Here is a 13,264-nt window from a genome sequence, read left to right as displayed (position 1 = left end):
GTTTACTTATGTTTAATACTTCATGCATGTGTCCAAAAAATTTGAGAAAAAATTTTGACCAAAATATTTTGGGAACTAAACGGCCCCTGAGAAGAGTAGAGGACGAACTGCTGCGACCATGTGCAATGAATGGGCGCAACCGGACCGGACCGGACCAAAGGGACAGGCTCTGATGCAGATCAGATGGGAGCCACGGCGTGCCTGATCGAAATCTGCAATTATTGATCAGGGCGGTATGCTTTACCCACACCCTGCGATGCATCGGATGGCTGTTTTGTCAAAAGTAGGCCTGGAACTTTGGAGGTGTTGGTACCCGAGAAGTGAATAAGTGAGAGGCTGCTTTATTGTTGCTAAAAGCTCCAGTACACCATAGCAGGTCCATGAATTTACTCACAAAGTGTGGGACTTGAATCTGGCTTCCGCGTGATTGCGCAAACCCACATTCATCTTCTCGCGGTGAATGATTCTTGCAGGAAGCTGTAGAGCTCCTCCGCAACTGCCAATGGGTACTCTTCCTGCGGCAGAAGAGCACCGGGAACCTCCACGAATTTGGTCACGCCTTTAGCGCTCTTGAGAGCCTCCATCTCAGCCTTCGACCTCTTGGGGGCGTTAAGCGTCGACACCATCAGAACAGGTACATCTCCGTCCAACTTGGCAAACAACTGCACGAATTCCTCCCTTGACTGGACAGGATCGAGGAGGCCTGTCAGGAACGCGGCAGGGACATACCGCGCACCTTTCCTTTTGGTTAACTCATATCGGCTCTCGATGATGTCCGGCGTCACGTTGTCAGGGTTGGCGTAGACGTGGGACTTGTACTGAGACTGGATAGACTTCTCGTTGCTCACCAGAACGTTGTACATCATCCAGCCGATGGCTGGAGCCCTCAGTGTTCCTCGTAGAAGCCCATACCTGTTAAATAAGAACGAACATTCAGCAAAATCATCAAGTGGAATCTTAAGCATTAATAGGGTCACATATCTGTAGTCAATGGGATGAGTATTCAAGATCAATATGGTTTGTTTCATTTAACAAATGATTCAGGACACTGCTTTAACTCTACCAAACTCCATCACAAGTTTATCCAATTAGTTACAATATACAAATATCGTACTACAGTAGTAAGATGAATGGCACACTTCGATAAAGTACCCGTGAAAAATGAAAGAACATATTTTCCGGAAACCAGAATTGGTGGATGGTGATCTTGATTAAGCCATTGAACCAATTTGAAAAATCTAAGAACCTGCAAAACCATGCTATTGAACTATATATGTCTATATCTACACAAGAACACAGACAAATTTACTGCACTGCAGCAATGAGGACTGCTTTTCATTGTGCGCTAATCTGTATATGAATGAAAACTATCTGTATAAATAGCAGTACTGCATTACTGAACACAGGAAATAAATGCATTCTTGATCAAATGTGATAGCCAGCAAAAAACATTCGAAGGAATTAGTGACAACATGGACACTGCAGAACAAATGATTATATGATGTTGGCAAAGCAAACTTCAATAAGTTGATAAAAAAATCAGGGTCCTTAAAATGATGTTGAAATAGAGTATTTCTCTTAGTCTCTTCACATATGATTAGTGCCAGGGTCATAGAATTGTCAGTTTGTCACCATGACTTCACAGCCTACAAGGTTCTGTGCATACTCATGCATATCAAAAACTCGGCCGGGTGGGGAAAGACCGCCCCACCGGTATTAGCTTGGCTTCCCTGATCGAGAAAATCCCCGAACCCTGGCCCCGCCCTGACACTGGGAGACGTAACCCCTGGGAACTGCGCCTGGGCCATGTAAGGGTCCTCAGGCCGACCTGGGCCGTCTCACAACCAGTGCTTTGGCACACGGGGCCAGCGAGGGGATTTTTTTACCCTCAGCCTGAAATTCGCTCCCACGAGGAGTCGAACTTAGGACCTGAGGGGTGCCGCCGGAGTGACTAACCAACTGAGCTAGCATCCTTTGGCATACTCATGCATATCACGCCAGATCTATGTGTGGCACAGTATCACAGTCATCTGTAAGAATGTATGCTGTATGTATGCACCCATGATAGTTGATATACAGTAAAAAAATAATGTTAGGAGAAAGGAGTCAAGAACATACGCTACAGGCATGAGAAATATAAATACTGCACACTTTATAGGAAAAGGAAAGTAAGCATATGAAAAGTAAAATGCTGTTGATAAAACCAGTCAAGTTTATACAAATTTAGTATTTCAATTCTCTTAACAGGATAAGTGCTTCAACCCAAATGTTAAGAATATAAGAAATGTCACAGGCCACACGCCCACAAGTCGGTCTTTCTAGGCATTCTTTGAAAAGATACATTTAGTAAAGATAGGTCAAATACTCAGTCTCCAGGATGTTGCTCTAACTCTAGAGAGCCTCCACAAATTTTGTCCATTCCTTAGTTATACATATATATCAATATAAGTCAGTTATACACAAGAAAACCATGCAAATATTTAGTTACTTATACACATGAAAACAAAAGCAAATAGTTAGTTAGTTATAATTAGAGCTGGAAAGCGAAACTGATGGCCTCCTTAATCAGATTAAGACATGGAACCAATCTGGAAAATGATGTTTGCAAAACTATTCTAATGCTACTTTCTCTAAACAATATAGAAATTTTCATGAATGAGAACCAAGGCCAAATCTTACTAAGAGTCATTGCATAAAGCACATTCATTCATATGAACCAACAGTCTCAATTGGCCCCCAGCCATGAGACCTTCCCTGATGGTATGGCAAATGGCATATGTATAAAACCATTTACAAACATAGCAGCACTGCATTAATAAATAACAGAATCAAGTGTGCCATTCTTTGAATATGATAGACCAGTAAGAACCTGCAGCACAACTAGCAGGAACAAGTGGCAATATGCCCACTTGCAAGGCTTAATTAATATCAACCAGTAGATGGAAAGTCAAATTAGTATAATGAGAGTGTTTCTCTATTCCTGCTGCATATAATGACTGCCAGGATCATATAACAACTTCATGGCCTACAAGGTTGTCCGCTACACTTTTGTGTAGTAGTGTATTTATGTATGCATGGATACCAATTAATAACAGTTGAAAATGGTTTAACTTTTCAGCCAAGTGGGAAGATCAGTATTTGTGGTATCACTTAACACATGATTCAGGATACTGCTTTAACTCTAGCAAAATCCCATCACAATATCAGCACAAGTGTAACCAATGATAAGTTTGATATGATACGCTTGAAAAGTTGAATGAAAATGAGTACTGGAAAGCAGAATTGGTGAATGGCAATCTCCATAATCAGATTAAGCCATCGAACCAATTGGGGAATGAGACATATAAGTGCCTGCAAAACAACTTTACTGCCACTCCCTCTATGCCACTCCCTCTATATAATCTTTATATCAATGAAATCATTTGTACATTTAGCAGCACGGAATTACTAAACAAACAAAACAATTGAATTATCCATTCCCAGTGAGAACATATAATACAACTAGTTGCAACATGGACACTACAGACTATATAGTATTGTGAGGCATACATTTGTTCAAAAGTCAGGGTGCAATCATGACAGTCCACATACATAAAGCAAAAGATAATGTTGAGGAAATAGATCGAGTAGATATGCTACAGGCATAAGCATCAGGCATGTAAATAGAAAATGTACTGTATAGGAAAATAGGCACACAAAATGTATAATAACAGATGATTTTCCTAGGCCTTCACTAAAATATATAATAAACGAAGTTCACAAAGTTAGTTGAATACTTGTTTTGCATAATTTAACACATGATACAGGGAATTTATTTAACTCTAGGAAGCCTCCATCACAAGTTTTTGTTATTATACATATGTATCATCATAAGTTAAATGAATGATACGTATGGAAAGGGTGTAAACATGAAAATGAAAGAAAATTAGCACTGGAAGAGGAGAATTGGTTTCTCCTTAATCAAATTAAGACGTAGAACCAGTTTGGAAAATGATATGCCTACAAAATTCTAATGCCTCTTCTCTATACACCATAGAAAAGTCCATAAACCAGCCGCGCATCCTACGAGGGTGTGCCCCCCGTGGAGATCTATCCCATCGGTCCACCGGGGGCAGCGCGAGAGCAGCAGAAGCCTTAGGTTCAGGATCGATAACCTAAACTCGGGATACCATGTAGGAAGGATAGATTGCAAATAACAGTGGGATGTATTGCATTGAACCTCTAGGGCAAATATATAGAGGTACAAGCCTTGGGGGCAAGAGCCTACCTGAGATATTTCCTATACTACCAGGCATACATAGATATGCAAAGAAAGTCACAGGTTAAAGAATCAAGAGGATCTATCTAGGATTTCTCTGGCAGATATATGTAATATCAATTGAAAGTCCATATAATTACTTTACTACCTTGTTTCCATATCAGAACCTCGGCCAAATACGATGGGAAGGGGTCCAGCCCATGTAGGTGCAACAGCAGCAACAGCAGATGGTCTGATAAGGCCCTTACCAGCTGCACGAACTGCTATTGTTGCCGCATGACCACCTCCAACAATTATTAGTTCATCATCTGATCATCGAATAGACAGAACAGCCCCATTGTTAATTGAATGACAAAATTCAAGGTTGAGTTCAAAAGTATTAACTCAATGCTAGTAGTTTCATGCTTGTGAAATATCGAATATTAAAATCATAGTGACAAGCATAATCTGCATGCTAATCAACAACTAAGCATAACTTTTTCTTGACTTTGGCATATGGTCCCCTCATAAGTATATCACAAGCAATCACTTACGGTGTGAAATACTGTGCTACAGAACACTTTAGACTCCCTTTAAGCTGCACGGTTACCCTACTTATTGACATATGTTTATTAGTGTTTATTACTGTTTCCATATATATAGAACTGTCAGTTTATCATGGACCAGCAAAGAGTGATTTTTCAGGAAACATGCTTTTGGGAGTATTTCAATTGACTGCAAATGGATGTCCTTGGCCAAATGTAATCTTGTTCACAAGCATAGCATTTTTTATTATACCACTGAACTGTCTGACTCAAAACCAAATTTTTTTTTTCTGGTGAATGAAAACAGTGAGCATATATAGGTATGATAGGAAGTTACAATATAAGCGACAGTAGAGTGAAGTGGAATATTTGTTAAGCAAGTATCCTCAACAAAACCGAAGTGTATTGATTAGGATACATGTATAAATTCCATTGAACGTGCTTGAAGTGCCAGACTACCAGTGACAAAAAATCAAGATTACCTGCATTTGCCACCGGACTATTCGGTGAATTTACTAGCTGAACCAGGAAACTCTCCATGACATCAGCATTATAGTTCAGTGATGGCCTATCTGAGTAACCAAGACCAGGCCAATCGACAATGGTAGCACGGTAGCCTAGCTCTCCTTTTCGCCCAACAATATCTTTGGCGACCACTCTCCATTCCTCCACCGTGCTAACATCTGAGATTGTAGGGATCATGAGGATGTTCTTCACATCCTCAGAAGAATCCTGCTCATGCTCCTCATAGTAAATATTTATAGGTTTATCCTCAAATTTCCACTCCCACCTCCCAGTCTGAAAATACACAAAAGATGTTATAGCACTAATAACAGCAGAGGCAGAAAAAAAATGATATAACTTTTGGCAACACATCATTCTTTAGAGTCTAATTTAGTATATTTTGCTCCAAGATACTAATTTTATCCATTATGAACATTAACATTAATTAGATAATTAACCGATATGCAATGTAAACAGTGCCACAGTTCCAAAAAGATAAACCAAAAAGGTCTTTGCCTTGCTGGTAGCTAATGTTCAGGCCATTGAAGGTCTTGTTATATCATAAAAAGAGAGTCTCACGATTGCCACACACTACAAATCATTCATCTATTGTTCAAGATCTGACTTTGCCTGGTTGCCAAAAGGACTAAGTTTAATGTAATAGCCCACATTGTACCATGTTATGTTTCCGTGTTTAGGACTCACAAGCTGTCAGATTAATTGTGTATGCACCCAAGTAAAATCCAGTATTGCCAGACCTAGTTACTCTCGTGCCCCAACTTATAGAGGTAGGAATCTGTAGGGTTTGATCAGTACTATAATCCTAAGTATTTTATTGATCAGGCGGCACCCGGATCTAAACTGGGGGTAAAGGATTTGCGGTCCCCTGCCTTACCACTTGGCCATGCTGCCAAAACATCTGATCTAAAATTGAGAAAAGAACTATTCATCCACATTGTTTCACTAAAACCCCTTTTCTTTCTATTATATTGAAATGAAAAAGGAGAAAATATATTGACATGACAAAAGAGAAAAGGTGGATTTGCTGCAAATTCCGAACTAATTAGAATCATTAACTATAATTTTAATTTTCTTTTTATGACTCTTAAATTGGTATCCCCCACCCCCCGTCTCCATTATTTTTAATGAAGCTTCACTAGTAGTTAATGATCAGGTTGTTAGATTTTTTTTTGTAATTCAATCAATATTTCAGTTTTCCTCAAGGTGCGCACTAGAAAAAAAATGCAGTTTCGTGATGAAGCCTAGTTTCAGAAAAGTAAACATGGCCGAGAAAAACCGTGAGTGGGAAAGGGAAAGGAGTCTGCAATCTGGGGAACACTGTACAGGCCATGCACATCATGGGAAAAGAGGCAGAGTGTAACATACTAACATTCCTATTTTAAAACCAAGTGGAGAGTGAGGAGTCTATCAGAAATGAAGTGAGGGAAGAAAACAAGGAAAATGGAATGGCACATTCGACTGGTTTCCTATATCTCGCTTTTCTGTGCACGTACTCCGATTCATATATCTTAATCACAGTCTCTTTGTGATGGTAGGAGCAGTAAGACAACAATCTCACTCTTTCTCAGAATCATGTACATTTTATGCATAAACTCAGCCATACATAGCAAGAAACTAAATTAGTATTCTGAAAACCATTTCACTAGCAGGATAAACAGGTAGAAGTGCAGAAAGAAATATAGCAGTAGCATAGAACATTGGTTGTGAAAATTAATTAGCAAGATCAAGCAGATACCAGGTCATTAAATAGCAGTATGAAACTAAATATTGAAGGAGCACTAGTAGATAAAAGATGAAAGCACAAACACGGTAGAAGGGTTTGAAAATGGTGTCATTCTGATTGTGAGAGAAGACAAGGAGAGAGAGAATTAGAGATGAGGGTTAGGGGACCTTGAAATGTTAGGAGTTTAAAAAGGCTTCTAGTATTGTCCCTGTCTAGTGGTAAGAAACATGTGAATGTGTTGCTCCTTTTTGCCACAAGAATTAGAACCTCCGTAATTTTTCACCATAAGTTCATGGGTCATAAGTAAAAATGTTAGATGCGTGTATCACCACTACAATGTTAGCCCAAAAGGTCCACAGATTCCATTAGACCAATACGGTATTAAAATACACAGTCAATGACTCAATGATGCTTTAAGTGACAGCAGGCTTTCCTTTTTCCACTCGTGCCAAAAATATGAACCAAAGTTAGAATCATTGTCTCAATCGTGAGTCGTGACAGATGCGATGGTGATTGAAAGTAAGAACTGGAGGTAGCAAATCTTATGTTTTAGGTTTTCAGTATATTGGACATAAAATTTAATTCTTACCTCTTCTAAGAATAAAGGGGTGTCGTATCTGATCAATGATCATAAGCACTCCACCCCTCTTCCATCTTCGCTACTGAAATTTCAAGTATTCTCTATTTTTTTTCTCGAACGCGCAGGAGAACTGCGCATCATTATAATAAGATGAAATTTCAAGTGTTCTCTAGATGTATAGTAGAACAGAAGACATTAAAACTATAGCTCAAACTAAGGTGTGTGGCCCATGATGAATGTTAACACTAGTGTTTTAAACTCACTTCAATTGGAGAAGATCCTATGTTCCCTTAGGCCTTAAGGATAGGACGTATCACATATGTCAATTTCCTCAGCGTTGGATGTCTGCATGCGTGTTCACATATTTCAGAAAATGAAAGCCATGTACAGACTCGACGACCAAGGAATCTAGCCATCTTCCATCTAAATTGGCCGTCACAGCTACAGCGCCGTAGCCTCTACACCCCAGTACCCAACAACATGAGATCTGAAAGCGCATAGAAGCAGTTCGCATTCCAACCCCGCTAAAAGCCCGTGCTCATTCAGCGAATTATCTGACCCCCAATTCAGCGATCTCAGTGGGCTCAATCCGGCACGAAACCTGAACCCATATACAGTACATTGCTGCTGCATGAGTAAAGGCCAGGTGATCGCACCTTGGAGGGCGGCGGGGCGGGCTTGGACTTGGAGGCGGGAGGGGAGGCGACGGCGCGGACGGCGAGGTGCCTCGCCCGCCGGAGCGGAAGCGCGCGGCTGGACACCGCGACGGCGGGGGAGAGGAAGGCGACGGCGGCGGCCGGAGGCATGGCGGCGAGACTGGAGGGGGCCCGGGGTTGGAGGCAGGCGCGGGGTGGGAGTGGAGAGGAAGCAGCGACGTGTGCAGCCGTGGACTCGGGAACTCTGACATCCGACCGGAACCAGAGCGGTGAACTGTGGAATACGGAGACTCGTGTACATTGTGTTGCCGATGCATCCGTTTCCCAATGCCGTTCGAAATGTTTTTCCGTTACGAATTTATTTATTTTTAGATCAAATGTTACGAATTTATTTTGCTCGATTGAGAATTTGTATCGAGAGCAGGTTCAAATTCGATGGGATTTTTTTATGTTTATACCACCGTATTTATGTTTAAAAATGCGTATAAAGCTAACAACTTGCACAACATTCTGAAAAGAGAGAGCACCGAGAGACATTTTGTGTTTTCCCGTGTCAGCTCTGTAACCACATTCTTTTAGAGAAACTTTGTGTTTCTTTTTTTTGGAAATCTAAACTTTGTATTTCTGGAGGCTAACTTTACATTCACGTGGACATTTCAAATGCCACACGACTGACATGGCCAAAATTCAGCAACAAGCCAACAATTGAATGGTCGGGAAAAAGAAACGAGGAAAGCGGCCTGCCGGACTATTTGGGTCCTCTGCCTGAACAGCTCGTTCTGCGTTGTTGGGTCTGGCACCAGGTGCGGTGAGCGCGACGGGCTTCACCAGCCCAAATGCTGCCAGGAACACCCCCCCGGAATCCTATCTATCTTCTGGAAGAAAGTTTCTTAAACATCTTCCACTTTAAGATGCGTGCACGTAGCTAAGCTAACTGACTAGATGCGAGCGTGAGCAAACCAGGATGACGTGGTCTGGCGTAGGTGTGGTGGACCAGCAACTGTTGGGCCGGACCTGGGAGGGAGCGGGTGGACAGATGGGAAGTCGCAGGAAATTGATTAGCTCACACGAGATTTGTTTTCCAAATTTAAACTTCTTTATCTCTCTAACACCTCATTTATTTTCAATTCTGATTCAACCATCATCTTTCTTAGAATTTTTCTAACAAATTGAGATCTGACATGATTACATATTTTTCTGTTTTTTAGTTTCAACACAACATTACTATATAAAATGTTGTGGCAGTTTATCTGAAATGTTGAACAAGATCTAAAGCAATGTTGAATAAAGTATTCTGAAATGTTGAAATAATATATACTAGCTCAACATTTACTCATGTTTTCTTTTGGTTCAAAAAGGAAATTTGGGAGTTACCAGCTTCAAGGACAACCGGAGCAAGAGAAAAGAAACAAATAACAAAAGGTGGTGCAGTACACTGTGCTCCGCTTTGTTGCTACTGTGCTTGTGTTGTTTATGGGCCGTTATGGACCTACTAATATACACGTTGGGCTTTTGCTGGATTATAGATACACAATCTAATCATCTTCCACAAGATAAATAGGAACCAAAAAAACGCGTTCCTGGCTGACGCCATCTTCAAAAATTCGGTTGCGGTGCGCATCAGAGAATCTGTTACCGTTTCGTCCTCTCCTCTCCTCTCCTCTCCTCTCCTCCATGCCGATAAACATATCCCGGCACGTCCCCTGAGAAGTGAGAACCCAAGCTTTGCCGGTGGCCATGCTTCCGATCACGCGATCCACACGGGGCGGATCGAGAGAGGCAAGCGCCGGCCGGGCCGAAAAGCATGACAAGAACGCAACGAACCCTCAACAAACTGCCACCAAAGCCGAAGGCGGCGCTGCTGCTGCTGCGTTCCCCACCGTCGGCAGGCCTTTCGCCCCGCCCCTGCGCGCCAGATTCCACGCATCCTATCCACGCCCCGCCGAGGCGCCGACGGCCACACCACCACGCCACACCAAAGGGCAAAACATAGCTGCTGATGCCTGATGACCCAGGAGAACGCAGCTCGTCCGTCCTTTTTTTTCTGTGCGCAGGCGGCGCGTCCGCCGGACGACGACGCGCTCCGCTTTGCGGCCCCGCTTTTGGCCATGGCGCCCCCGTACGGTACAATCTTATCGCCGGGTCCGGGACGCTCGGCTTGCCCGTGGGGTTCACGTTCACGTCGTGGATGGACGGCCAAACGGCGGTGGTCCGAGGCGGAGCTTCCTGGCCGGGCCCCGTACGCTTATACTTGTGTGTATATATTATTGATGAAATAGCACGGCGACCTTGACCTTGATTAGCATCGAAGGAAGGAGAGGGCGCCGTCGCTCTCGCTCTCGCATCTGGCGACGAATATTTCAGGCGACCAACCGAACCGCACGGCAGGCGGACACGGAAGAGACGCAGCGGCAAGGGCAAGGCCCTGTGCAAAGCAAACGGAGGGACAGTGCTCAAAAAAAAAAAAACCGGAGGGACCGAGAGCCGCAACTCGGCAACTGGATGATGCCTCTGCATCGATCGCGCTCCGGCTCACGGGCACGTGCTCCCGACCCTCTCCGCACAAGCGTTTGCTTAGCATCGCTGCTCTGCTCTCCCGACCTTTTCTCTCTTCTTTCACCTGCGCGTATCGTTATCGCAGTGCCATTGGCATCGGGTAGCTGGAAAGACACACAAAGTAGCTAGCGAGCGAGCTGCTGCCTCGTGCTAGCCATAGCTGAACGCAAAGATCGACCGTATCTAGTCTAGTATCTTAGCAGGGCTGCTGCCTCATCCTCCTGCTGCTGCTACGTGCCAGCTGCCTCGCCTTCTTTTGGGACGGCCGGGCCTCGTGGTCCTCGAAAACCTTGCGCTCACCATCCGTTCCCGGCGCTATCCGAGGCGAGCCACCACTCCAACAAGGCAACAACAAGCAGGGGCCACTGGAATCCAGGCTCCCCCTTTTGTTTCGTGGCGGCAGCGTCCTTGCCTGAACTCAGGTGAGCTCAGCTGGACGTGGCTGAGCGTTAGGTGCGTGGGGGTTGCCAAGCGGCAAGCAGACGCTGCCAATATACTACTCCACTGAAAATCGCCATGAAGGACAACAAAAAAAGAAACACCAAAAAGGCTTGCAGCTGCAGGAGGTTGGAGTTGGACTAGCCCTAGCCGTGCGCTATCCTGAAATAAATTCCTTTTTCTTCTAGAAAAAACATCAAAATCGCATCGATTGCGGCCTGATTAAGTGGGCTGAGAACAGATTATTACGCTCCTGGGGCCGGCGTGAATGGACAATGGAGTGGAAGGCTCCGCAAGCACAAGCAAATCTGTTGCGGAATGAGTGTGACGACTCCGCTGGAGGTGGTTAAGGGCCCGGGATGATTTGGCTGTAGTTTTCTGTTGTTATTAGCAGGCGAGTTTGTAGGTGCATTAACTGCTGATGATGGCCGCCGACCCTTTTCCGATTGATTCTGAAGACTTCGGAAGAACAGGAACCGTAGCGGTGCTCCTCAATGGCTGCCGTTTTGGGGGCACACCTGGCAGTTGATCGATGGTGTTGACTTGCCACCAGAGCAATCTGGCGCGTGAAATTTAGGTGAACCGCATTCTGCACGCAGCATGTCAAAAGCTGATGTTTCGTCGGGATACGGTAATGGTCAAATGTTCATACTGTTTGAGAACCGTGACCATTTCTACTCTCTTTTTTTTTTTGCTTGGGAAAGGATTGGAAATTTCCGTCTGTGCGAAACTGACAGAAAAAGAAGGTTCTCATCATTGCGAGTCCAGTTATAATTCCTGGGTTTGTTTTTTTGGTAAATTTCTGGGCTATTTCTCTCTCAATGGAACAGTACCTTCTTTTTTGTTTTGGACTGATCTTTTCCACAAGTGCTTCGTTCTTTTCCTCCTATACCCGATCGATCATGCTTTGTTTGTTCTTCCTCGTCAGCATATGCAATCAATATTTTTTGTGGTCGCTTTCACCAGCCTCTGCCCCTCCCCATATGGCGAAAACTTGTCGGTTTTTCACTCCATGACAGCTAGGCAGCCCTTTCTTTTCCCCCCTCGCTCCCAACGAAAACGAAGTTTTACTGTTGTTGCTGATGCTGATCAATCAGCAATTCCCAAGCAGACAAAGCCCTACAAGAGCACCGCATCAATGACGTCTCACGCCTAGGATTGCAACTTCCCATCCTTTGTTCTTCCACAGAGAGCGCAAACAAAACTTCAGTCGAGATCAGCAGCTGACAGGCCAAAATAGAGTGAGACGCACACAAAGGAGCTGTTAAAGTGCCCTAATGGGATCCGTTTCAGGGGTGACCCATCTAACAGGTAAAGTGCTAGATGAAACCGCCAAACCACAACCCCCCGTGGCGTGTCACTGCTCCTGCTCTAGAACCGGACGGTTCCAAACCACCTGGATTCCAAGGACCAGCAGGCCTCCACGGAGGGAAGATGGAAACCTGAAGGTGACTCGGAGGCCACCTCCACCGATTTCCCTTCACCCCCGGTCACCATCTGAAACAAACACCTCACCGTGGGCGGCCGTGCTGGGTGGTTTGTGTTTAACCCAAGCAACCTCCTTCGAGAGGTGAGATTTTACTTTCGCTGATGTGGAGGCGCACGTCAAGAACGTTGTTTTCTCGGCGGGGACAGGTCGCTGTGGATGAGTAACTGTCGCGGCCGCGGAATTATCGTTTGAGCTCGGAGAACATTTGGCCCAGAGAGAAAGAGAGAGGGCGGAGTCTGTCCTTGTCATGGGTCATGGCCAGGCTCTCGAAGCGTTAGTTCCAGGTGTGTGAATACTAGAATACACCACGCTTCGATGGCGTAATCTTCTTCTCCGTGACTGAGTCTTAGCGGATTAGTCGAACAGCGTCACTGCGGAACGGAGTGGTGCTGCTGCATCTAACGCACCTGTTTTGTTTTGTTTTTTTTTTTAAAAAGATTCTAACGCACCTGTTTTTTGTTTTTTGTTTTTTTGAAAGATTCTAACGCACCTGGTTGCATTCACTTTTCTGCAGA

At 44.1% G+C, this 13,264-nt stretch overlaps 1 protein-coding gene across 1 annotated transcript; it reads right to left on the bottom strand.

Moving 5' to 3' along the window:
* Positions 1–321: 321 nt before the first annotated feature.
* Positions 322–8,554, bottom strand: LOC120679428. Its single transcript, XM_039961016.1, has 4 exons — positions 8,267–8,554; positions 5,265–5,580; positions 4,407–4,566; positions 322–912 (listed from the first exon to the last, which is right to left on the bottom strand). The coding sequence occupies exons 1-4, from the start codon at positions 8,414–8,416 to the stop codon at positions 444–446; spliced, it is 1,095 nt and encodes a 364-aa protein (XP_039816950.1). The 5' UTR covers positions 8,417–8,554; the 3' UTR covers positions 322–443.
* Between the last annotated feature and the right edge of the window lie 4,710 nt (positions 8,555–13,264).

The sequence above is a fragment of the Panicum virgatum genome, chromosome 2K, assembly GCF_016808335.1.
Source record: "Panicum virgatum strain AP13 chromosome 2K, P.virgatum_v5, whole genome shotgun sequence".
NCBI classification, from domain to species: domain Eukaryota; kingdom Viridiplantae; phylum Streptophyta; class Magnoliopsida; order Poales; family Poaceae; genus Panicum; species Panicum virgatum.
This window is presented reverse-complemented; position numbering and strand designations above follow the sequence as displayed.

What these genes read in the sequence shown, in the direction of transcription:
- LOC120679428 (XM_039961016.1), bottom strand. Translation starts at nt 8,416, where the DNA reads ATGCCTCCGGCCGCCGCCGTCGCCTTCCTCTCCCCCGCCGTCGCGGTG. An exon ending in CCGCCCCGCCGCCCTCCAAG is followed by an intron (nt 5,581 to 8,266) that starts GTGCGATCACCT and finishes GTGTATTTTCAG; the next exon opens with ACTGGGAGGTGGGAGTGGAA. An exon ending in GGTTCTGATATGGAAACAAG is followed by an intron (nt 913 to 4,406) that starts GTAGTAAAGTAA and finishes CTTATTTAACAG; the next exon opens with GTATGGGCTTCTACGAGGAA.